Source organism: Apteryx mantelli, chromosome 7, assembly GCF_036417845.1.
Source record: "Apteryx mantelli isolate bAptMan1 chromosome 7, bAptMan1.hap1, whole genome shotgun sequence".
Classification (NCBI taxonomy): Eukaryota; Metazoa; Chordata; class Aves; order Apterygiformes; family Apterygidae; genus Apteryx; species Apteryx mantelli.
The window spans coordinates 16,008,944-16,033,656 of record NC_089984.1 but is presented as its reverse complement, the minus strand read 5'-3'; the positions used below and the strand labels follow the sequence as shown (position 1 = coordinate 16,033,656).

General features: G+C 40.6%; 2 protein-coding genes and 1 long non-coding RNA gene across 9 annotated transcripts in view; 2 read left to right on the top strand and 1 right to left on the bottom strand.

Annotated features, from left to right (window-relative positions):
- The window catches only part of RET (ret proto-oncogene), a 54,833-nt gene extending 49,781 nt beyond the window's left edge, over positions 1–5,052 (top strand). Inside the window, exon 20 of the mRNA XM_013960215.2 lies at positions 4,864–5,052. The gene's annotated coding sequence lies outside the window, so the exon portion shown is untranslated. The remainder of the gene's footprint in view (positions 1–4,863) is intronic.
- On the bottom strand, positions 2,645–5,637 carry LOC136992456 (uncharacterized). The gene is made up of 3 exons (XR_010884703.1): positions 5,601–5,637; positions 4,360–4,433; positions 2,645–4,012 (listed from the first exon to the last, which is right to left on the bottom strand). It is a non-coding gene; the product is annotated as an uncharacterized lncRNA (long non-coding RNA).
- A 76-nt stretch (positions 5,638–5,713) lies between these two features.
- CSGALNACT2 (chondroitin sulfate N-acetylgalactosaminyltransferase 2) overlaps positions 5,714–24,713 on the top strand; it is a 35,874-nt gene continuing 16,874 nt past the window's right edge. For 2 of the 7 annotated variants that reach the window (XM_067299849.1, XM_067299850.1), the window contains exons 1-2: positions 16,705–17,541; positions 23,180–24,436. In XM_067299849.1, the coding sequence (XP_067155950.1) occupies positions 23,755–24,436 (682 nt within the window). In that variant the 5' untranslated portion in view covers positions 16,705–17,541; positions 23,180–23,754. Of the gene's footprint in view, positions 5,835–6,662; positions 6,750–15,113; positions 15,185–16,704; positions 17,542–23,179; positions 24,437–24,713 lie in introns of those variants that run through there. The other 5 variants (XM_067299844.1, XM_067299846.1, XM_067299848.1 and 2 more) reach the window with 5 other exon arrangements.

Genomic DNA, 24,713 nt, shown 5'->3' with positions numbered 1-24,713 from the left:
TCTACTGTTTAAAAGGTAAAAATATATATTTCATAGATAGGATTGTTATAAAATATATTACTCTATAATTTTAACGGGCTACTGTTCTGTAATTCTGGACAAGGAAAAAAAGAATGTATCTTTTTTGGTATGTTTTTCCTAGTAGTGAGGTTTGTCTTTTAGTCAAAGTCCTCTTAATTTGTTTTCCATTCTAGGTACAGAATACAGGTGCTTGGACCTTCTTTCAGACCTGCTTTGTAGTCAGTATATTTGTGACAACATTGTCGTCTTTTTAGAAAAATGCCTAAAACAATTTTTGGTGTCATTAGAAAGAAGGTATATAATAAAGGCATCTTGGAATCTTTAAATAAACCAATATAGAAATTCAGCGCTACATATTTGGACTACATTCTATACATGTTCTTTACTGGCTATTCTGGTGTGAATATTCTAGTGCAGTTCAAAATGAGTGGTGGAGCCCTTCACCATATGACCCGTTGTGCCTGCCAGAACAAACAAGGCCCTGCGGCCAGGAAAACGATCAGCTGCTGTGGCAGAATATTGCAGAATATTGCATATTGCTTTCAGCCGGAACAAGGAGTAGCATTTGGGCATTTAATACAACTCTTTGGAATTATTGCTGTGCATTCCTGTTCATCTGCAGCATAAACACCTTTATTTCTCATATAGTACTGTTTCTGGAATCCATTTTCTACCATTAAAGAGCTCAGCAAGCACTGGTTGCTAACAGTAACTATATATTGGTTTAAAAAGAGAAGTTCTTTTAAGAAATTTGATCCCAACAATTCGAATGCATTGCTCTGTAAGCTTCTCAAGTGGCCAAACAGTCATACTATTGATAAAGTTAAACTAAATTGTCACTACTTAAAGAAGAATCAAGTGGACTATAATATGCATTCTTGTCACCGTAAGGAAGCCTTTTCAGACAGAAGAAAGTTATTCATTCTTGTTTATACTAACTTACAGTGAACTGTGATTGTATCAATTATCTTTCCTAATAAGGATTAACAGAACTTCTTCTGTTTATAACAGTGAGTATAAAAATCAATGAGTCTGCTTTAATGTACAGCAGGACTATACAAGAATTTAAAGTTAGCTGATACTGTGGCAAGCCTGTACAGATTCTGTTTTCTAATGGAAATTTCTAAAAGGGAGTAATTTAGCAACTCTGATCCCAGAACACCAGCAAAAGCCAATCTATAGAATCATTTGCCAAATATTATATAAATTATATGTATCTGGGTCCAAAATTTGGTGTGTTATGATGCCAAAGAGTTAGCATTTATTTGATACCAAAACACTATGCAAACAAATGCAGTTCTTCATCATTCAAAGATGTATATGCTAAAAGTTTGAGGTCTGCCAAAATCAAAATGTGGAACTAATGCAGAGAGGAACAGTAACTTTAAATATAGAAAGATTAATGCATAGTGTAGTTACACTGGTGGGTTGGTACAAAGTAATTTTACATATGCAGTCTCTCCTATACCTATTCACAACTCAAGAGATAATTTCAGCCTCTAAAGCAGTGAAGTAAAATATCCAGAGCTTCAAAGCACTTTTAATATTCACAATAGATGCCCCATGATGAGGAGAAAACAGCAGTAGTGTCCCTTTTACTTTGGGAGGAACATACACATAAAGAACAAAGTTAGCCCTTCAGTGACTTGGTTGAGGCTCGTGCTTCAGAGTCATTAGCAGAGCCTGAGGTAGAGTTTAGCTTTCCGCAGTCCAGACTTAATCAATTCTATTGTAATGCACTACCTCTCCTATAACCCCTCATTTCATAGCCCATAGCAACAGGATGTATGTGGACAGGATGACTGACAAAAGGGTTATGGAATATAATTTGGAATAAAAGGTCATAATGTGGATTTTAAGGGAACAAAATAGAATTCAAGATGATCGAAATGCTGTAGGATGGTTTATTTTAGAATATTAAAAATTCTTTATACTTTTGTTTGCATTGTTCAGTATCTCTGTTATAAATAATTTGCAAGAATTAAAATGAGGAGAAAGAAAGCAGCTTCACATGGGATCGATGTTGGAATTGTGCCATCAGTAAGACTGAGCTGTGGTATTTGACAAAAAGCCCTATGTCAAGGCAAACTAATGACTATTGTTTGGCAATTAAAGCTCTAAAATCCTAGGCAAAATAACAGACCATTTTTCTTATTTCACACACACATTTCATTTTGACTCAAGAGGATAAGAGAACAAAAATATCTAGTGTTGAAGGATTGCTTTTTTTCTTTGTTCTCATTTACATTACTCCTTCATTTGGCATCATGTTCTCAGATCAGCTCCTCTCTCTTTTTTCTATTGTTTCTTCCCCTCCAGCCCACGCATATGCTTAAAAAAAATACCCCCAAAACCACTAGAGGCTGGAGCTAATGCTGTTCTGGAAAACTCTTCTTCTTTTTAGAATCAGTTATTGCCAGCCACTTCCCTTCCCCTAACTGTAGCAATTTAAGAACACCACTGCCTAAAGTTTTAGCAAAACATTTTTAAAGTCTGCCTCTATGTCTATAAAATAATCATCCTATTGTAATATTTCTAATTAAATACAAAGCTGTGTCACCCTTATATCCATATTTATTGCTTTCAGATGTTAGGACGCCTGCAAATACTTCTCTAAGAAGAATCCCCGGCGAAAATGAATTGCGTCTTAAAACACAGGCATTTCCTAAATGTTTTTATTGCATTATTTATTCACAAACCAGAAATTCCCCCGGCGGCCTGTAAGACTAAGACCAAATAGAAACTACACCATCTGTCAGCATAAACATAGGTCTGAGTTATGAAGGAATGTCTAATCTCTGAATTTTGATAGAAGAGTCTGGAACTTGCACCTAACGTAACTGCAACAGCATAATTTTTCCTGTTGTGGTAGACCTCCCATAGAGATGGCTATGAATACCAAGCTTCTTGTTACTGGAGTGCAAGAAACCTATTCTTTTTTCCTTCTCTTGATCTGAAGAAAAATGAAATAATCTTTCTGGAAGTAGAACACTACTCTATAAAATAGAGGAAGCTGGCACTTAAAGAAGAAAATGTATTCTGTGGACAATCTCCTGTAAGTCACTGTAGAGATCTCCACGTAGTGGCAAACTAGCCCTTGCACAGAAAACTGGCAGCTGAGGAGCTTGAAGGACAGTATTAGAGTCTGGTTGCTCTTCACAGACAAATCAGTGGGTGATTCAGGGTTGCCAGAGTTTGTTTCAGACCTACATTAGAGCATTAGTTAATGAAATTGGCTTGGTGGCAGTGGTTATTTCCATTCTGTTATCTCCTTGTACTTGCAAAGACTATTGTGTCTAGAGAACTTTGCAGTCTCCAGTATCAGTAGAGTAACATGGTCAAGTGTCTAGTAAACTCCTATCCACTTATCACTACACAGAACGCAAACAAGAGCTGGGAGATGCTCAGTCATCCGTAACATGCAATACTGAAACCTAGCATGAGGTCAGATTTAAAATAGTATTTACATACTGTTTAAAAAAAGAAGAATGAACCTACCTTTACCTAGTTTCAGGAGGGCAAACGTGGAAATCTAAAATTTGCTGATGTCTCTCTTCTCCATAAGCCTCTCCTTATTTTGATGGATATCTATCTTTGAGAACCTAGCTTCACGACAAGCTTCAAATGATAGGAAAGTGCCCACATCAACAGCTGGTCACACCAGCCAAGCCATTCTTTTAGCAGCAGTGCATTTTCCCTATAGGCTGCTTTGCTATCTGTAGCAAACCAGATGTTAATGGAACAGAGCAATGAAGTGGACCCTGACAGCAAAGAGTGGTAAGACAGTTCTCAGTCCCTATGGAAAACCCCTGATTATTTAAAATCACACTTTGTCCAAGGCATTCTCTGGAAAGGCCATTTTTGCTCATGCTGTTTGAAGGCCTGGAATCTCAACTGAACAGACATCAGTCCCTTGAACATTAAATCCTCTTTCAGGTTGTGCAGCATACAGAGCATGTAGCTATTTATGAATGAACTAGTTGAAGTGTGCCTGAAAACAAAAGGTTGTTCCATATTAAATACGGTAGATGACATACCAATAATGTGTCAGAAAAGGCAGCCTCTGGTGTTGAGAGCAAAGTAAGGCTCTGCTGCTGAAAGCACTTAACATCTACCTTTGTTTCATGCAGGTAAACAGTTACCGTAAAGCAGTGACAAGCAAACTAGCATTACTAGTAGTGATGTTAAATGGGGGAGTACAGATCTTTATGGGATGTCTTTAGCAGCTTTTGACTGTATATGAGTCAGTTTTTGATTCAGAGGGTTAGAACCATTTGATGCATAGTTATGAAACCACATTACTATCTGAACCATTTCCTGAATTGTTCTTGGCCTTACCAAGTTGTTACAGATCACTCTTCATGTAGGACAGCTGAAAAGTGTACGAGATCCTAAACATCCAAGGTTCAGCCCTGCAGGAAAAAATAAAAAGATCATGTAATGAAAACATTCTTCTGGAAATGCAGAACTGTAAATAATTATTAAGATAAGTGGAAAATAATTATCAGTAGATCTGCTTGTTACAGAACCTACATCATGACCATAAAAGCAACACCACAATTCTATGGTTCTGTTAATGTTTGAAAAGTTAACATAGCTGTGCTATTGTTGAAGTTGTACTTCTACTAGCAGTTGATTTTCATGGCCTGGACAACAGCTTCTGCTGTATTTATGCAGTGCTGCGGATGTACATAGAGAGGAGAACAAGTGTGCTGTGCCAAAGAATAAAAAATACCTGTCCAAAATGAATAGCTTTACAAGACAGAGGGCAGCAGGTACAAAACAGCACAAAACAAATACAGTCCTCAGCAGTGCAGCTATTTCCATATATTTTATGTGCAGTGGCGCAATTAGTAGGATGCCTGGAGTGCTTCGTGTGAAAACCAGCTGAGAAAAGTACGTTTTAAGAAGGCAGTGGATGCACGTGGACCTCCGATCAGATGTCCTCTGTCCTTGGATGAGACAGCTGATTAAAGCACAGCTTGCTCCCCACATGTGGAAGATGCATATATGTACAATATATGGTCTGTAGCATTGTGACACATATATATGAATAAAAACTTCCTAGATGAACACTCCTTGGTAGATCTGAATGCTACATATTACTAGTTATAGATTGGTATGCTACGTTTCTAATACGGAGCATTGCTAATTAAGACAGAAAGGGGGATCTCCCGCTGGAGCATACTGTCTTCACTATCTAGCTCCCAGACTTACATAACGTCGTGTCTGTCTCACGTTTCCAAGGCGCACCGAAGCCCAGTGCGCCGCGCTATTACTTTAAGGTGTGCGGAAGACACCGGGGGCGGGGGGTCTCCCCGCACCCCGCAGCTGCCGGGCAGGGAAGCGCCCCGGGGACGCGACGGGGGTGGGGGCAGCGGCAGCGGCAGGCCCAGCCCCGGCGGTGCCCGCGGGGCGGGAGGGCGCCGGCCGCGAGCGGCGGCCGCCCCGGCAGCTCCGCCAGCCCCCGCGCTAACGGCCGCGCGCTAACGGCCGTCCCGCGGCCACAGACCAGGCTCCCTCCCCGCCCCGCCCCGCTCGCCGCAAGCGGAGGCGTCCCGGCAGCCCCAACCACCGACCTCCCCTCCGCGCGGCGGCCCAGGCAGGGGCGGGGGGTGGCGGCCGTTGCCCGGCGCCGCCCCCGCGGGCGGCCTCCTCGCGGTCTCCGGAGGGCGGGCGAGGCCGGCGCCGGCCCCTTTAAGGGCCGCGGCGGCGCCGCCCCGCCCGCTCATTTCCTAGCGCACAGGAAGTGGGGCCGCTGCTCCGCGGCACCGGGGCGGCGGCGCCCCCCCCCCCCCCCCCCTCGCCGCCGGGTGAGTACGGGCCGCGCCGCCCCGCCGCGCTCCCCCCCTCCCCCGCCGCGGGGTCCCCGCCCGGCTCCGCTTTCTGCCCACGCGGGATCCGCGCTGCCGCGAGGTTTCCCTGCGCGGCGCGGCGCGGCGGGTCTCCCTGGCCCCGGCCCCTGCCCCTGCCCCGCCGGCCGGGGGCCCCTCGGGCCGCGCTGAGGGAAGCGGGGCACCCGAGAGGAAAGGCACCGAGCGGCGCCCCCAGCGCCCGCCCTCCCGAAAGTGACATCTCGGTGCGGCAGCGCCGCTCCCGAGTACAGGCACCGCCGCTGTGAGGGGCGCCGGGCCGGGCGGCCGCGGCAGCCCTCGTGTCCCGCGCGGGGCCTGGGTGCTCCTGCGCCTCCTGCGAGGAGGCGGGGGAAGCCCCTGCGCTTTCCTTGGCGAAGTGCCTTTGCCGAAGCTGTGGCTTCCAGACCGTGCTTTGCTCGGAGCTGAGTCAGTTCACGGCTCCCCTTCTGCCTTATTGCCAGCGCTGTACCGTGTCCGGTTTCGCTGCGTGCGTGTGCGCTTGAAATTTGTGCTTTGTGCACTTAGAGGGGGCTTAAGCCCAATGTTGAAAATCAGTACTGTGGTAAAAAGAAGCGGTGCACCGTTAGCTGTATTTAAAGTCTGGGTTTGTTATGTCCTGTCCGCTCTGCAAAGCGTAGTTGTCACTCAGGAGATACGCAGGTTGGATCTTTGTAATCTAGACTTTTTCGGATCTTTCTGATGTCGGGGGCCTTAAAAATGTAATTTGGTTTTATCTTATCTTAGCATTATCTCAACAATAAAGTTTCTGTCTCTTCCTCTTCACAGTTATGTTTCCATTGACTAGCATTTAATATGCCGAAGAACACATTTTTGGAGATCCAGGCATCTGGAGATAGTATTGAAAACAATGAGGTTAAATATCTGTGCAGAAAGCATCGCTGCTGATTTCTCCTATCTCATTGTGACTGGGCATAATTGATGATAGTGCAAAACTGGAGTAATCATGATCACATTGCTCTGTGTTAGTGTAGAGGCGGTTTGGGGTTTGCGTTTTGACTTGATGCTCAAAAACTGCAAGAAACCCCCATTCCTCCCCTTTCTCTTGCCCCCCCGCCCTTCCCCCCCCCCCAAAGTAGAAGAAAGGGTGATAAGAGGGAGAGCATCTACTCATTTTCAGTGGAATTTTATTTAGCTTTGCTTAGTTATGATTAGTATGGCTTGCTTTTTGTCAGCTTGGTTCTCGCCTAGTAAATCCTATGCTGTTGTAAATTGTGAAAGTTGGAAACTTGTGATATTGTTGAACAACATAAAGTAAAATTCTATCATTGCTGTCTCATATATTCTATTAATGCTGAAACTAACTCATTTATCAGAGGAAGACTAATGCAAAAATGGGGGTTCCAATTTGCAATTGCAAGTTAAAATTCTTAAAGCTTAGTATAAAAAAAACTTAATACTCCTTATTTTCAGTGAAATATCATCTAGATCTGCTTAATTAATATATGTTTTAATCTGTGGGGTTTTTTATTTGGTTTTTTTTTCTTGCAAGTCCCTCCATCAGGCAGAAATTGAGACACTTATCTATTTCTTCTAAGATTGTGGATGGTTGATAAGAACAAAGTGTTCCGCTGTGATGGGGAACTTGAAGAGGTGCAAAAAAGAGAGGGGTTTTCTTAACACAGTAAATGTCAAATATCCCTTAAACTTAGATCGCACAGTAAAAGTTCTTTTTTTCTTTTTTGTCTTAGACATGGTAGATGCCAAGGCCAATGAGTAAGATAGTTTCTTCCTTTCCAACTTGCCTTAGCTGAAAGTTTCTATTCTGCTTCAGCATGTTTGAAGGAAACTTCTGTCTTCCCTTTATTTATTAGCTGGATAGTGAGTCCTCAAACACTCTCAAAGACAGTAACTTGGAAATATTCCCAGTAGTTGTCAGTGGAGGTAGATGCATTTTGCTGACAGGGTGTTTAGCTGTGGGCCTCAGTTATACCCTGAGGCTTTCATGGGAGACGCTTGCCAGTGGGTCTTTATCACTAGCATCAGGAGACCCACAAGTGTTGCTACAATACCATGGTCCTGAGGCGCCGATAAACTGAGGAGTTAAGAACATAGTGAGTTTAAAGTACAGGACTGTATGGCACAAATAGAAATTGTCTGGCTTATCTGTTCCTGAATGGAATGCAGGCAAACTTCAGTGCAGTTAAGACCTGATGAGTTTGAATAGTTCCTTCCTTCTCTTCTTGATCCCATGACTTTGCTTCAGTCTTTTTCCAGTCTTTCCAAACAAATAGAAAACCCCAAACCTGTCATTAAGGCTGCTGCATCATGGTAGAAGTTGCACCAAGTTATTCTTGAATTCAAATTCTTTGCTTTCAAGTTCCAGCCTCAGGATGTGGGTCTTCCAAAGTGAGCGCGAAACATCATCTGAGGGCATAGTTAAGTGATAAGTAGCTGTGGTCTGTTGCCAAGAAAACCCACAGACATATCTGGCATAACAATTCCTACCCCTGCACCACAGTCTGCTACTTTTTTAATTGTTAGAACTGTTTTGTGGGCCACTCTGTAAACTGGATCACCAAAATGACCTGAATTTAAGTAAATAAATAAATAAAACTGAACTTGGGGGAGTGGGTATGGGAAACATGAGGCCAGGTTTTTCACTGAAGAAAACACATTGCACAATGTTTTTCTCAACTCTGAAACAGTTTCTGTCATTATGAAGCAAGTTTCATGACTTGCATTATTTTCCTTTTTAAATAAGGCTGAATCAGGCTCATGGAGGTCGAAGGATATTTGGGCTTTGGATAAGGATTTGGGTGGCATTGGAACTGATAACATGCTCAGTGCTTTCACTTTGCTCTTTTCTACCCTCTTAAAGGACTAGCCCTCCCATAATAAAAATATGGGAAGACACCATAACAATCTTGCTGCTGGAGAAATAAAATAGTAAACAGACAAGGATTTCAAGTACAAGATGTATTTTATGTTTAAAAAAAAAAAAAGGAAAAAGAAAAAAGTTCCCAAAGGGCAACTACAGAAAGAAAATGTTTCAGGAGCATAATGGTTTTCATAAAAAAAGGTTTTGTGCTTTATCTATGCAGGTAATTATGATCTCGCAAGCTTGGTGCTGCAAATGGGAAATTGAGGTCATAAATCACAAGATGTTCCCAGAGAAATGTAATCCTTGTGTAGGGGAATGGGAATGTAATGTTACTTCTGAGTTAGAGCCACATCTTATAACTGCAGAAGAACTTGCAAAAGGACACTTCTTACCATCTGCCAGAACAGTTTCATTTTGAATGATAATAAAAAAGCCCAGCACTCCATTGTATTATTGATTATTAGAGAAGACTGAAAGCGTAGGCTTATTTTAATACTCTTTTTCTTTTTTCTCTACTACTTTTGAAAGAAAACATTCCTGAAGGTAGGAGAAGTACAGCAAGTTGTTACACTCCCTGTCACCAGTGTCTTTTGATGCAAAAGAAGTGGAACAATATAGGGAGTATGGCCTTTTTTACCTGCATCTAGCTGCTGCTTTCATTTAAGCCTGTTTAAAAATCTTTATGGTACAACTGCATATACCTAAAAATGTAGACAGACAGGCTAGACAGCTTAATATTTCTTGGGCATCTTGCAATTATTGTGTGCCTAATCTAAATAGGTAGTGCTGATGGACACTGGTAGTTGAGAAATGGTTCAAGAAACGGTAGGAATAACTAGATAATCAGTGAAAGGTATATGTAGTCACTGCCACTGTTGACATATTACATGCAGGACAGTATTGAAGACCAAAGGCTCAAAGGGAAGGAAAGATGAACCTGCCTTCCTAATCCTCATGAATTTTGCTGAAGTAAAAATAAGGCATATTAAAATAGGTATGAGAAGCTTGTACTCTTGTTGCATTGGCTCTATGTTGTCCAGTGTTTCAGTTTTGTATATTGTAAGATTGGCAAGAGATGCTTACTGGACAGTTATTTCCGAGCAGAATGTGGAGGGGAGAATGTACATGTTCTACCTTAATTGTTTTTAAAGGCTTATCCCACTTACAAATACAAACCAAGTGTTCTAAAACTTTTTTTTCGTTTATTGATAGAATTGGCAAGCCATTGTAAATGTGCTGGAATGCAAACATGAGTTGGAAAGAGCATATATGAAGCATCAGTGTTTCAAAACTAAGCCCAAAGTATCCAAATAAGCCTGCAGATAGGCGAGGGGGCTATCATATGAGGAAATCTTGCATATATTTTTTTATCTAACCATTTCCTGCCATTCTCAATCATCTCCCACTGTAATCAAAAATAACTGTAGTGATAAACCCGTTTCCGGACTAACTTCTACCCATGGTACAAGTGCCTTCTTTGTTCTAATCACGTCTTTTAATCCGCACTGTAAATCTGACAGGGTTTTTGTCTTGACCCCTTCTGCCCTCTCTGCTGGTACGTTCCTTTTTCCAGGGTCTGTAGCGTCTATTGAGAACGGCTCCTCAGTAGATATTTTTGAGGATATTGCTGGCTGCTCTGTGGTTGAGTGATAGAAAGGGTATGCCTGTGTTTTTCTTTCCCCTTCTTCCTCCTTCTTATTAAATATTACTTTAGCTTGTGGAAGAGGAACAATTTCCTCTATGGTTCGGTGGTTTCTGGTAGGAATTGCGCTTAGGAAAACTATCTCGAAACTCTGGATCAGTATGCAAGGGCCAGCATGAATGCCCTTCTGGTGCCCAAAATGAATGTTCCCAGTAACTCCTTAAGTTATGGCAAGAAATAACCTAAACTATCAATTAATTCATTATTGCAACAGATAGAGGGATGAGCATGATTTATATTTGGAAGTTTGAGTGCGAGTACGCAAGAGGCGAGTGAAGAAAATGTGTGCACAGCTGAAGTAGTATAGTATTCTTTGGTAGCATGAAGATTGCTGGAGTAAAGCTGGAAGAGGGCTGGAGGGGCAGACACATGGAAATTTGGAACTTGTTCTCCTGAATAATGGAAACTTAATTTTGCTATTCTTGTGGTGGTGTGTTTTTTGTTTTTTGTTTTTTGTTTTTTTTTTTTTTAATGAAATCCACATTGCAGTTGTAGAACACTAGTGAAATTCTCCCACGGCTAACAAATACTCTGGAGGCAGATCCTGTGGCATATCTAGTGGCTGTCACAGAGTCCTTTCTTTGAGATGAGTATAACTCAAGATTGATTCTCTTGTGTTCAAAGGTAAAATAATACAACACAAAAGAGCTCGAACTAAAAGGTAAACTTAGAAATACAATACTTGCACAAATTAAATATTTCCAGGTAAAGCTGCTAAACAGCCTTAGTTTTTTTATCTCTATATATGCATCTGCCTCTTATTTTTAACTTTGGAGACAAATGATCATCAACCAAAAAAGGGGCTTAATATGTCTGCAGTATTAATCATGCTTTTTGCTAAGACAGTAGGTCAGCATTTTCATAAAAGATCAAAACTGTAAAACACCTGAGCTCTCCCAAAGTTTGTATATGAAGTGGTAGTAAGACATTAGGGTGACAAGCCCCAGCTCATCTTGCTAGGAAAAATGCTAATAATTTTCCAGATGCCAATTGCAAGAGAAAGACAGCGAAGGACAACTTCTAGCTTGCAGGTATCTAGTTGCAGAAGTCATGCAAGTTTAAAACTGATGGCTGAGGTGCTGTTGTGAAGATGTGCTGCAAATAATTCTGTTGTCTCTAGATGTTTGGAGCTTGATTTTTTTGGGGGCATATCCAGTATTACATTTAATATGTGATAGTTATTTGTAATGATAGCAAACTGTATGCTCTGTGAGGGTATCTTCCTACTACCAAAGGTAAGTTTTCTTCTACTAAATTTTGCACGTCTGGGGTTTGCATCCGTTTATCTTCTCTGGAGAAATAGTAGGAGTAATACTTGAACAATTCTTCTGGGTTGCGTTTTCTTGCTGTTGCAAGGGAGTGTTCAGCAGCAATGCCCAGGAAGCAACTGAAGCCTGTTTAAAATGCTGCTGTGTTAAAGCACGGCTGAGAAAATGAGGTAAACTAGCTCATGTTTTGAAGTACATGCTGAAATGCAAAGTGCTAATCTTGAGCGTAATTTAGGGTCTGTGGAATTATGTGGAGGGCCAAGTCATCAGTTTCCATAAAATTAAAGCTCTTCTGAAAGAACGTTTTGGGCAATAGCTTTCAGATGATGTCTGGTAGCACTTCTGCTGTCCCTTAAAGGTTTCCCCAAGCAGTAGTGTCGGAAATGATGAGACACTTGTCAGCACTGTTGATGCTACTCACAGTCCTGTGGGCAGCATATGGCTTTCAGCACCTTCTGCTGCTGGTGCTCTGTTAGACAGGAAATTAAGGCTTCTAAGTGATAATAGTTTAGTCCACCTTTCCTGTGATCTGGGAGTTTTTGGTATAGATAGAAGTCTTCTGAAGAAAAGACTTTGATTTTACAGACTACAAGGGACAATATCAGTTGTAGCTGGTACAGGCTGGCCAGAGGCTGGCATAGGAGGTGTGCCTACCTCCTCCCCCAGCACAGTCTGGAAGCAGCGCTTTGGTAATAAGCCTGGGCAGTGCAGTCTCTTCCCCCCATGTTCCCTGTGTTTGGAACAAGGGCTGAGTTCTAGCATGCAAAATACTACATTGCATTTGGCTATTAAGCCCTGTTTCTGAGTAATTTTTCTTCAGATTTCAGATGTAATTCACTCTTTTTTCCCCCCCACCCACTTGCATTTAACCTTTCAATGTTGCTTTTTATTTGCGTATGTTCCTGGGCTTCTACTGGAACTTTACGTGGGTAGATGAAAGAGGTGGAAAAGTGACAGGGGTTTAGGCTGATGGTCTGAAGGGACAAGAGGAGGAAGTAACAAAATTTAAAACACTACTGAAATAGTGTAACAGAAGCTTTTGTCAGTGCCCTGTGTTAAATAAGTCACTTGAATAAACTGTTCACAGTAAGTGTCTGCAGTAACCACTTATCTTTCCCTGTCATGAAGCTAGGCTAGCAAAAACGTGGAATATCAGCACCATGAAAGAATGGCACAAGAGACCAGCAAAACTTATCACAGGAGGGGGAGTTACAGAAACTCCAGGCTTCTCGCCTCTCCGAATGATCCTTATCTCTCCTTGAGAGAAAAGGAGGAGAAGATGGTCCCAGTGTTCCAAAGACGAACTTCAGGGACTTAAAGTTTTAAAATGTTGTCTTGCCTTGGAAAAAAGGAATATCAAAATAGTTTTGACAAACTGTTAGCTTCTCTGCTTCAAATGAAATCTAGAATTGCTAGTCCTTTAAGAGTAACTTTCAGCTCAGTTATAATGTAAAACTGAAAAGATATAGATGAAATAAGTGCATCTCACTGTACTTCTGGAACGCACCAGATGTTTCTCAATCACTTGGCAGCTAGCTGTCATTTCATTGCTGACTTGTGCTGAAAGCAGAACTTAAACTACTACTGTAACTGTTAGTTACTCTAAAAATATTCGTAGGTTGTGTTCCCCCTTCCATCCTAGATTTATGGACTGAGGAATAGCAAAGTGATCCTGTTGTTGAATCGCACATGTGAACTTAAGCTAGCTGATTCTGTTTATTAAAAACAAACAAAAAGCCATCTCTAAAACGACTGGTTTTTTTAAGGCAATATTTTTCTTGGAATTTTTATATCAAATTGTATTTTTTAACTAGTTTTAAATATTTTGTAGCCCTCAAGCCAAACTACCAGTTGGGCAGAATGCACAGAAATGTCTTCCAGTGGATGACTTCAGCTGTTTTATTGCTCTTCAAACTTGCAATAAAAAGATTTCTATGCAAATATTACATGGTCCAGTGTACCACACACAAACTTTGGCAGCAAACCTTAAGGAAAACATTGCTGTGGTAATACTTAGTGCATAGTTGTCTAATGAAACTGCTTTTTTGTGAATTAAAAGCATAAGTGTATCAAGGCAATTGAGTTAGACTGATATTAATAGATGCCTCAAAGCCTTTTTTAAGAAAGATTCAGCAGTGTTTGAGAACCTGACTTCTCACTGCTTTTATTTTAACTGCTACAGATGCAGAGTAATCTGGATTTGTGCCTCCATCAAAACATTGTTTCCTGCTATAGACAAATAATGGGGGGGAAAAAAAAATCCAACTGCTGTACCAGATTGTGTGTCTATATATATATTTTTTTTAACGTTGGCCAGTTAGCTGTGAAACTGTTAGAAGTAACACCCCGGCTAAGGACTATTCCTTTCCATCTGTGGGTTGCTTTTTATTTGGTGGGGTAAAAAAGAAAACCATATACAATAACCACCTCACTTTCAGGTGTCTTTGCGAGCTTCAAAGGGAATTGTTTGTTCTGCAGGGTTCTAGCTTAGTTTCACAAGTGTGGGGGGACTGTTGAACGTGTGCCCCCTTTCCCTACCTCCCACAACGGGAAGTGTGCCTCTGCCTGTGCAGAGGGACTTGGATGATAACTGCCCTTTAAATATAGTGCAAGGTCCTACATACGTTGAAATATATATTTTTGCTGTGGTCGGGCTACAATAACTACAGGATCTAGATCTCCATACATAGAGAACTAAATTATAATTGGAAGAGATGTGAGAAAGCAGAATAACATTTGAATCTGCAAACATAGACATGGTAGATTTAGGTGGAGTAATTCCCCAAAACACACCATCTTCTGCTCTGTTTTTGCCTGCTACCATTCTCGCCACTGATAGACCTCATTTTGTGGGTGTGTGTTTTTTGTTTGTTTTTTCTTGTATTGGTGGGAAATGGCATGAGTAAAAGTGTAGATGAAACAAATGCAATGTAAATACTATACGCTTGAGTTAGGATCAGTAGTCGCCTTTGCATATCTGAAGAGTATTTTACCTTTCCTTGTTCATTGTAAGGTGATGCACATTAAGTGCCATTGGGTTTTTTTCTTCTCTTTTGAAAACCAGCCATGTTTTCCTGCACAAAAGTCTCCTAAAAAAATGCTGTGGAATTAAGAAATTAACAAAACATCCTACGTTTTGTTTATGCTTCTTGCAGCAGCTGTTGCTCAGTCGTGCTGAAATGAGTATAAAGGCTTTTCTTCCTAACTCAGTAGTTCTTGTTTTGAATGAAGACAGACAACCCTCAGCGCTGCCCCACCCCGGAGTACAGAGCCGCTCTTGAAGCCTCCAAATCCCGCTTCCTGCAGCGGTTCGCTTCTGACAGGCAGCCTTCGGTGAACAGGCTTGAGCGCTCCCGACTGAGCAAGGGTGCCGAGGGGACGCGCCACTGCCCCTGGAGTAAAGCAGGCTGCTGCCATCGTAGTTGCCCGCAGAATTTATGCAGCGCTTCATGGAGAGCGTGCTGTTAATAACGTTATTGCAAAGCATGTGGTGAAAGTAGGTCAAGTTTTTGGCCTGTCATATTAAATGCTTATGTTAAAGATAGCTTACTGTTTAGGGGATGTTAAGAATACCAAGAGAAAGTGCTTCTCTCAAGGTAGTAACTTGAACTTTTGTTACTATTTGTAGGTTAAACTTTAACAGCCTGTAAGGTAGGCGGTTGGTAGACAAAATAATTGTAGCCATATGATACTGCTGTTCCATTAAGTCCCTCACAATAGTGGGAAAATGCCTTGCTTTTCCAAGTTTGGAGTTTGTTTTTATGCCAGATTTAAAATGAGAATAGAGGCTACAGCAATGCAAAAAAACCACGAGTTAATAATGTAACTATAGGGAGGTGTATGTAAAATAGAAAACTGATTTATGTCATAGAAACTGAAGCTAGTCAATCTTTCAGGTTACCTATTCAATAATAATTAAAAATGAAACCAACAAAACCCTTCAACCAGTCTTACCAAAGACTTTTTTTAACACGGCTTCCTTCTTGCCAAGCAGATGTCAGTTTTCATAAAAACAGCGAAACAGCTGAGTTGACTTTTATTTCCATGCCTTATCTAAACTAAGGATAAGAATTAACAGCTTAGTTAAGGTGCAGCTCTTTGTGTTTCAGTTCAGCAGTTCCCAAACAAACGGGCTTACTCTGGCTTCAGGGGAAATCAAAGTAGGTCTCCTATTACGTTCATTGCTTGCTTTGGATTAGGTAGAAGGTAAATCATGTGAACAACATTGCTCTCTCATTTCCCCATTTTAGTGTGCAGGGGATGCTGTTTTGTGTAGGAACAACAAATGCCAGGACATGTGATAATTTGCTTGCTTCTGTAAGCCTGGAAGATAATACCACTTAAGCAAAAGGCCAGGGGGGGTTTTGTTGTTTTTTTTTCTCCTCCTTGTCAGTTTGTGGTAGATTATAAGTAGTAGAATTAAACTGTTTCAGTGCATTTGACATTTTCTTCATTTCCCTGGTTTTCCAGGGAATGTTGTGGCAAAAGTATCACCGTTTCTGTGCTGTTGTATATTATCTTGTGCTTGCTTTCTCCGCTACTTTAGCTGTAGTGCTGAAAGTTGACTCTAAAAACCATATGCCTTCATGTACTGTCAGACTGTCTTGCTAATTTATCTGCTGGTTGTGAGAACACTAGTGGCAGCCCACTGGATGGGGATGGGGGATGTGGTGGGAGGGCAGGGCAGCTCCCTTGCACAGGCATGTTGCTTTATATTGACTTGAGCCAACTATAAAAATACACACCAGGAAACTGCTGAAAATGAGGCAGAAATTCAGGAGGGGGTTTTGAAGCATATAAAGAACAAGACCTGCTCGGGTGTCCTTCATAGGATAGATGTAGGTAGACTCAACCCTACCGTGATACAACCCTGCTGTTAAAATGAAATCATATTTTGATTTTGCTTGTCTTCTTTTTAAAGAAGACTTCTAGATAGTATAAAGTGTGCTCCTTTGGCTGGGTCTGCTGAAAGAATGTGACTAACGTACAAGCTCAGAGCCTTGGTTAGAAGTGGAAAAATGCAGAATTCCTTATCGATAAAGCTATGAGGTCTAGCATTGAGAGGGAGCTGAATGTAGCAAGGGAAATACAAAATCTCATGTATTTGCACAGTGTACTGGAGTCTCTAATGTGAAAGTGGAGACTTGCGGAGGATTAGTCCTAATTTTTAAAGATCAGTGTTTCTGCTGGCAAGACCATGATGCTGCTTTTGTAAAATAAACAGTTTGCAAAGGGACTGCATATGAAAATATCTTTCTTAAGCCTGTCTTTTTTGAGCAGTAAATCCTGTGATTTTTGTTACACATCACTGAAGTAATGCTTTTTTGTACCAATTCCCATATCTGAACTACACATTTTAATACAATTCTTGTGTCAAACATCTGGTTCCCCCTGCCCTGGTAGGAACTAAACAGATGTCTGAAGTTACCTACTGCAGATAAGCTCTGGCACTTGATACTTAATTACTGGCTTTTCATAATGTATATAGTAGTTTTTGTTGTCTGTGGTTTTTTTCCAGATCCTTTACTAAAAATGAAGTAGCATCCTCTTCAGGTGCTGGTGTGCAGCACCTTCCCCCCCACCAGGAAACTCTGTGTTTATCAGTGGAGGTTTATGACAAAGAAAGCGGAAGGAGACCAAGAAGAAAACATGAGTGAATATGAGCAGTGCTGAACTGACGGCTCGGTGTTATCCAGGCTGTTAGCTGACAGCTGAGGCTGGCTGCAGTAACGTGGAAGACTACTGTTACTGATGCTGGAAGTATCTGTTACTGTTTAGTCTGCAGCATGGCTAATGGACAGGAGCTGAAGGCACATGTGTAACTCTTGCATATTCGTCAGTCAGGTGGAGGTGGTAAGTCCATAAGGATGAAAGAGCGCGAGTTCAGGGTTTGAGTCAGATCTGACGTGGAGCTGATTCTGCCTACGGATCCTCCCAGTCTCCCAAGGAAGAGAATTTCTTCTAACTCTTGGACTTCTGCTTTGGATCTGCAATGCTCTGGAAAAAATAATTTTCTGTAGGAACTGTCCTGTTCTGTCTGAAAACTGCTTCTAAATTCTAAAATATTTGCTTCTGTCTCTGATATAACTGATTGTAACTTATACGAGCACCGATTGGGATGTATATTAACGCAACTTTTGAATTCTTCTGTTTTATTATTAATTTGCAAAGGTCTAAAATATTTAGTGATTATGTTCATTTTCTCTCAATACAAATCTTTTGATAATTTGATGGTGGTTTTCAACTTCTGTCCTGTCCAGTAGCGTCTATGCGTACGTGTGGGTGTTATGGGGGCCTGGAATGGAGCTGTAGCTGAATGTGAATCAGATCGTGGAACTGTGATAATAACATGCTGCTTACAGTTATAGTCCAATGAAGATGTGACTAAAAATCTAGTTTTCTGTGGAAAAGTGAGAGAACTATGGTCTCTAATTCCTCTTTTGGATATTTTTTTCTCTTCATTACTTTTCCCTTTCTTTTAACCTTTTCAACAGCACAAAAGTTTGGCTTCGGTACTGATTTGACTAGAACTGTAGTACAGCATTAAACAGCTTTCTTTTGTGTGCCTCTTCTTGAGGCTTTACCTCAGTGGACCAAGCTGTGTAAGCAGAGAATATGCCTCTCCACATACTTGAGGTGTAGTTTGAGGTTTTTCATTCTAGAGTTACACAAAGATAGTCCTGGACAGCAAAGACAACAAGCTTTCTTTGTGTTGCTTTCAGCAAGTGAGAAAACAGCTGGGCTTGCCCAGTGTTTCTCTAGCCTTCCCAGGCAGTCTGGAAGCATAGAGTGTCACTGAAAACGGAGTGAGATGAAATATTCAAGGGATGATACTGGCCCTTATGTTTTCAGTATATGACTTCTCAAGGAGAGAAGGATGTGTGTGTGGAGGGATTTAAGACAGTGAGTATCTGTGGCATCTGGTGAAATTACAAACAGTAAAATAACTATGAAAATCAGCTGGAATTTCAGAAGCAGCTCAAGTATGACCGTCCAGGGCATGCTGAATGAAAAGGACATGTCTGAAATAGAACATGTTAAAATGAGGAATGTCCACAGAGTCTGGCATGAAGCAAGAATGTACAGAATTAGGTCACTGCTGTAAATGTGAATGTTTTCCCTCTTTAGAAAGAAGCACTCATCCTTTGCACCAAGGAACCAAAACAGAATGCTGATATAATAAAAACAAATTAAAAAGCATTTTCAATTAGCATGCTGGTCTATTCCCTTGTGCTTAGAGAATCAATGAGCTCTTTTGTAAGGAACAGAAACATTTCCATAGTTGAATATACATAAGGCCCTGGAAATGCAGAAGGAATAAGAACCAGTTGCTTCTGGAAAACTTGCAAATCTTTGAGCATTGTGTGACCGTCAGATGTCTTACTCTTTGGAGATCATAGGGATTTTTGCAAATAGACTTATTTCAAAGAAATAGAATAAAGTGAAATATCAGCATGTGCAGTTTTAAGATATCTGATTTAATCTTTAAACAGTGGAATGCTGATCCAGGGGCTGTATGATTACTTTTTATTTTTCCAGGTAACCTTATTGTACAGACTTTAGAATGCACTATATTACATCGAATTCACTTTCATAATGTGGTATTTGGGATGCTGTGTGCTTTTGCATTGTGTTTCATAGCCTGCTTTCTCTTGTGATTGTCTTCTGCAGCCTGGAAGAAGTTATTGACATTCCCATAATGGTGCTGTGCCAGACCTAACTTAAGGAATTTAATTCATATCAAAACTGAGTTGTGAATGCATGAAACTAGTGCTCTTTGAGAAGAGAGGGTAGTGAAACAGAGGGCTTGTTAAACCACCTCTTTTGATGGGATGAGAATTAAGATTCTTCCTGGCTTCCCTTTCCCTTCTTAGGGAAAGCAAGATGAAACAGGAGTGCTTTTTCCGGAGTAAACTGTTTAACTGTTTAAGAAAGGTTGTAGCAGCAGTAATGAAAAACTTACACCACTGTATGTAGGTTGTGCTATTCATGGGGGTGACCTCTTCCCATATTGCGAAGGTGTTGGTATGTCAATCTTTTACTGGTAGTAGAGCAAGTATGAGAAGACAGTGCTGGGGGAGAAATGTGCTCAGTCCTGTTACTGGCTGTTAACTATTACATCTTTGGAACTGTTTCACAGGATAGCACTTGTGAGGGTTGTGGACAAGAAAAATTCAAGTCCTTTTAATGGTGGGGGAGGGAGGGGAATCAGGCTCCTTTATGATTACTCTTTTCTCACCAGGAGTAATACTGAAAAAATAAAAAGACAGGATTTCCAGATTGGCTCAGTCTCTGCTGCTTTAGCAAACTAACTTACACCTTTATCTCTCCATGTGCAATTTACAACCTTAATGTTGTTTAACATATCTGGTTGCATGAACATTCCTTGCCTTTAAAGGCCACAGGGAATCAGTAGTGGGAAAACTGCCTGTTCTTTACGGTGTCGCACTAAAACTGTCAAAGGCTTATCAGGCAAGACCTGTCTCTGCAAAAGGCTGCCTTATTGACAAGGTTGTCACCAGATCCCTGGAAAAGGATTTCAACTAATGAGGGAATAATTAAAGCCTAGAAGGAAAAGAACCAAATGAGTTTTCTACAGCCCACCTAATGTGTAGTTTCTAATGCTTTAGAAATAGGCTTATTCTTTCTCTTCTCCAAAGTACTCTTTAAGGTAGTGCTCCATAATAGAGATCTCTAAGGTAGGTAGGTAAGGTACCAGTAGATAAGGCTCAAAAATCTGCAGTTATTCATAATCTTTTGTTCTTGGGTTTGCTAGTCTTGAGACTAGCAAATGGCTAGTCTGTGTGGGCATGCTGATTTTTATTTGTGCCTACCATAATGATGTAGATTTGGCCACAGTAAAGGAACTTGTTAAGAACAGAGTTGTCCTTTCATGGCCCCCTGCTAATCCTCTCCGAGGGCTTCTCAGTCTCCTAATACATTTTGTCTTCTTGAGACCACATGAGGAAATGTGTTGTCATTTGCTTCTAAGAAATGAATAAGACCTAAAGAAATTTAGTGACTCATCAACATTGGTCACAGGGCAATATATATTGGTAGATCAGCGAATTGAATAAAGGCCTCCTAGGCTAATGTTCCAGCTTCAGGGGCATCTGTTTCTCCCTTAACAATAGTTAGTGATGGTTTAAAGCCCACAGTGATAGGAGGTTGCATGACTTACTCCAGTTCCTGTCCTATCCCCAGTACCAAAAGCATCTCTTTCTAACTTGCAATGCTAATTTCTGTGTTGACATGGTAGCTGTGTTTGTGTATACAGAGATATGGAAATGCTATTGTTCTTGACAGTTAACAGCAATAATATGGTTATGCAGTAAATGTTACTTGGGACAGGATTTGTCAATTTTTTTATGCAGGATAGTTTGATCTTTGTTCTCAATATGCCTTGGCTGACCTATGATGTCTCAGCTTCTGTGTGGAATGGCTTTAGTACAATCTAGCTTTTTTTTTTTTTTTAATCTAGATTCAAAGAAACATAAGGTTCTTTGTTAATTGTGGCTTTACCTCTTGCTTCCTAAAGTAACAAGCAATCAGGACAAAATGAACAAAAACATCATAAAGGCAACTTCAGTAAAAACTTGAGATGATATTACATCATTTCTGTGAACTAGTCTTGTCCTGTAGATTGTTTTTTCTTCTGTCTGCCTTGATTCACCACATTTGGACTCTGGTCAATAGTCTGAGGATACATCTGGTATTGATCACTTTATAGGCATTTAACTTACATTTATATAATGTTGTACTTCTTCAGTGAAGAGTGACTAATTTCTGTCTTATTTGGACTTAAAAGATTGTCTTCTAGAATTCAGTTTAGATAAGTTACTTATTTTGTACCAAAGTGCTCAGTAGTTTCACGTTAATTCAGAAAGCTTCAGTTTCAGTTATCTATTGCCTTTAAGTCGTTGTACTTAGAATTTCTACATAAAGAATGTAATTTATTCTTAAACTGGCTCATAGGCAGGGATTCTAGCAGTAGAAATACTAATAACTGTTTCAAGCAGTCCTAAAGCTTCATCTGGACTACTCCTGGGTGTGCAGCTCACACAAAACCAACAGTAATATGATATGTATGCAAGTTTAAGATCAGCAATTCTATTCATTGGTGTGAATAAGTTATTTAGTCTTTCAGGCTCTGTTATTGGAGCTTACTTGCACATGAGGATACTGAATATCATGGCATTGCTGATGCATGGTACCTGGTACTCACTGAAGGTACATCCTGGTGCTGGAGGCAGAATGGGAAGGGACAAAAGTTGCAAGGGCATAACTGGTGTTTATGCCCCTAAACACATGTAGTGCATTGTGGCCCTATGACTTTATTTGCAAGAATTGAGGAAGACTGGGTTTCTGGTTGGTGCCAATGTTAGATAACAATCTGTTAGTCAAGCCATACATAGGGAGTACTAGAGAGTAGTTTTTTTCCAGTTTTTCTCATTCCGTAAGGATTTTGACGTTAAACTGCTGTTCAAGTCCCAGAACTGCCCCCAAACAGTAATTATACAACTCAGTCAAAATGGACACAGAGCTAATAGATCCTTGGGTAAATTATAAAAAGCTTTGCTTATTTTCTACAGCAAAACCTTAGACACAGAAGTATTTTATTAGCCTTAGGAAGGAGGTTAACATGCATTCAGTTTGTGTCCCCTCCCCCCGCCCCCAGTTTTAGTCTTTATGCTATAATTGAAATAGACCCATAAACAGTATTTCACACTAGGAATATCATTTTTGGTACCCCCCTCTTATGTAACTGTTGTCTTTTTGCTGATCTTCTCATAGCCTGTTTGGTCAGTAGTATAAGAGGGTGACTGACCTTCAGACTATGAACTTCACTCTGGCCTATCCAAAAAAAGAGGGAGAAATGTTTGGAAACTGATAGTCTGAGGATGCTTTTTCTCCATCAAAAATCTGGATTTGAATTTGAAATTCTGCTGAAATTTGACCTATCCTGAAAGGCTGTTTGTGTGACCTTTGCTTAAATCTTCAATGCTTTATTTATGAGTGAATATTTATTCCCTGAAAGATATTTACTTAAAGTAAAAGCAAAGGGAAATGCAAGCTTCCTCTGCTGCTTCAAAATGATCCTTGGATTTTTTTTTATTATTTTTTTTAATCTAGAGAAGTAGGAAGGGTATGTGTGGGTATTTTGTTTCTTGGGTCTTTTTCTGTGGGAGAGGGAATGGGCAGTTTAAAAAAACAAAACAAAGATACTTTATGAGACTAGAAGAACCCTTACTGCTTTAACTATCTATGTGAAAAATTGCAGTAGATTGTTCATACTGGCATTTTCCAGACAGTATGTCAGATGGAGTCACTGTTGGGTAATGCAATGGAAAGAAACAATGTTTTATCTTTCTTCTTTTCCTACCCCTTCCCCCAGTGATCCTCTGTGTCCATATGTTATAACTTTCTTCATGTGTTTTCCAAATTACCAGCTGCTTTGTATTTCTAATATGCACCTTTCTTTTAATTTTAGGTTCTTTCTTCATTCTGCTGACTCAAACCACAGATTCCAAAGAAAGGAGGGGGAAGTGGAATAAAATACTCAAGTGCCAGAGGAAAATGTCAGACTAGTCAATGAAAATTACTATTACTAAATTGTAGACTCCTCTGATTTTTACATAGTGGGGAGAACTAAATGCTGTGCATTCGAAGCTTATAAAACAGCTTTTGCAGACTTTCCTTCCTGAACTTCAAGTGGGCTAAATAAAAATCCCATAACTATTCCTCTTAAGAAATGGAAATATGATTCCTTGCTTGTGTCTCCCTTCTTCCCCTTTTACGGGTTTTTGTTTTTTCTGGGGTGGGACATCCTGAACAAATTGTTTGGCATCAGTCATGCTTACAGTTGATAGTCATGGATGACATAGGAACTTCAGATTTATGTCTCTGTAATGACACGTGATTTAAGGCAAAGGTTGAAAACTGCTCATATGCTGCTATATCAGAACTTATAGTAGCCATCACAGTCATGCTTTCATTCACTTTCTAAGATTTGGACTCTGGGGGGATGTTCCCAGAAGGGTATGAGCAGAGAAGTCCTCTTTTTGGATGGGAAACGGAAATATTATAAGGATGCCCAGAAGAGGCTTAATAATTCAAGCCAGAACTCGTTGGCTGTTAGTGGGTCTGGCCTTATTATTCAGTTTAATCTTGCTCATGTACTTGCTGGAGTGTGCTCCACAAACAGAGGGTAATGGATCTCTGCCTGGGATCCTAGGCGAGAACATGGGTAAAGAATACTATCAAGCCCTTCTGCAGGAACAAGAGGAGCATTATCAAAACCGAGCTACCAGTCTGAAACGTCAGATTGCCCAGCTAAAGCAAGAGCTTCAGGAAATGAGTGATAAGTTGAAAACCCTGCAGGAGAAAAAGAGCCCCAAGATCAATGGTATGAACTACCAGGGCACCAAAGAACAAGCATCTAATGATCTCCTAGAGTTTCTTCATTCCCAGATTGACAAGGCTGAGGTGAGCATGGGGGCTAAACTGCCTAGTGAATATGGTGTGATTCCTTTTGAAAGCTTTACGTCCATGAAAGTATTCCAGTTAGAGATGGGGCTCACTCGGCATCCGGAAGAAAAACCTGTTAGAAAGGATAAACGAGATGAATTGGTGGAAGTTATTGAGGCTGGCCTGGAAGTTATCAATAATCCGGATGAAGAAGATGGACAAGATGAAGATGATGGAGTAGGAGAGAGGCAGCTGTATAACGAAAATGATTTTGTAGAAGGTATGGTAAATGTTTATTAAATGCTTTCCAGACAGTTAACAGAATGTTCCAATAGACATTTAATGATGTTTGTATTTCTGGCTTTTTTACCTACTTGAATAGGGTCTTGAACAGAAATTGCACAGTAAGAATCTTTAATTCTCATAATCAGAATATTATTGCTTCATGATGTTGTGAGTAGGGAGCAAGAAATGTGTTTCAGAAGAAAGGTTCACCACAGTAAGCATACAGCTTAAAATATTGAGGCATTTCATAGTTGATTTTAGCTGAAGGTTTG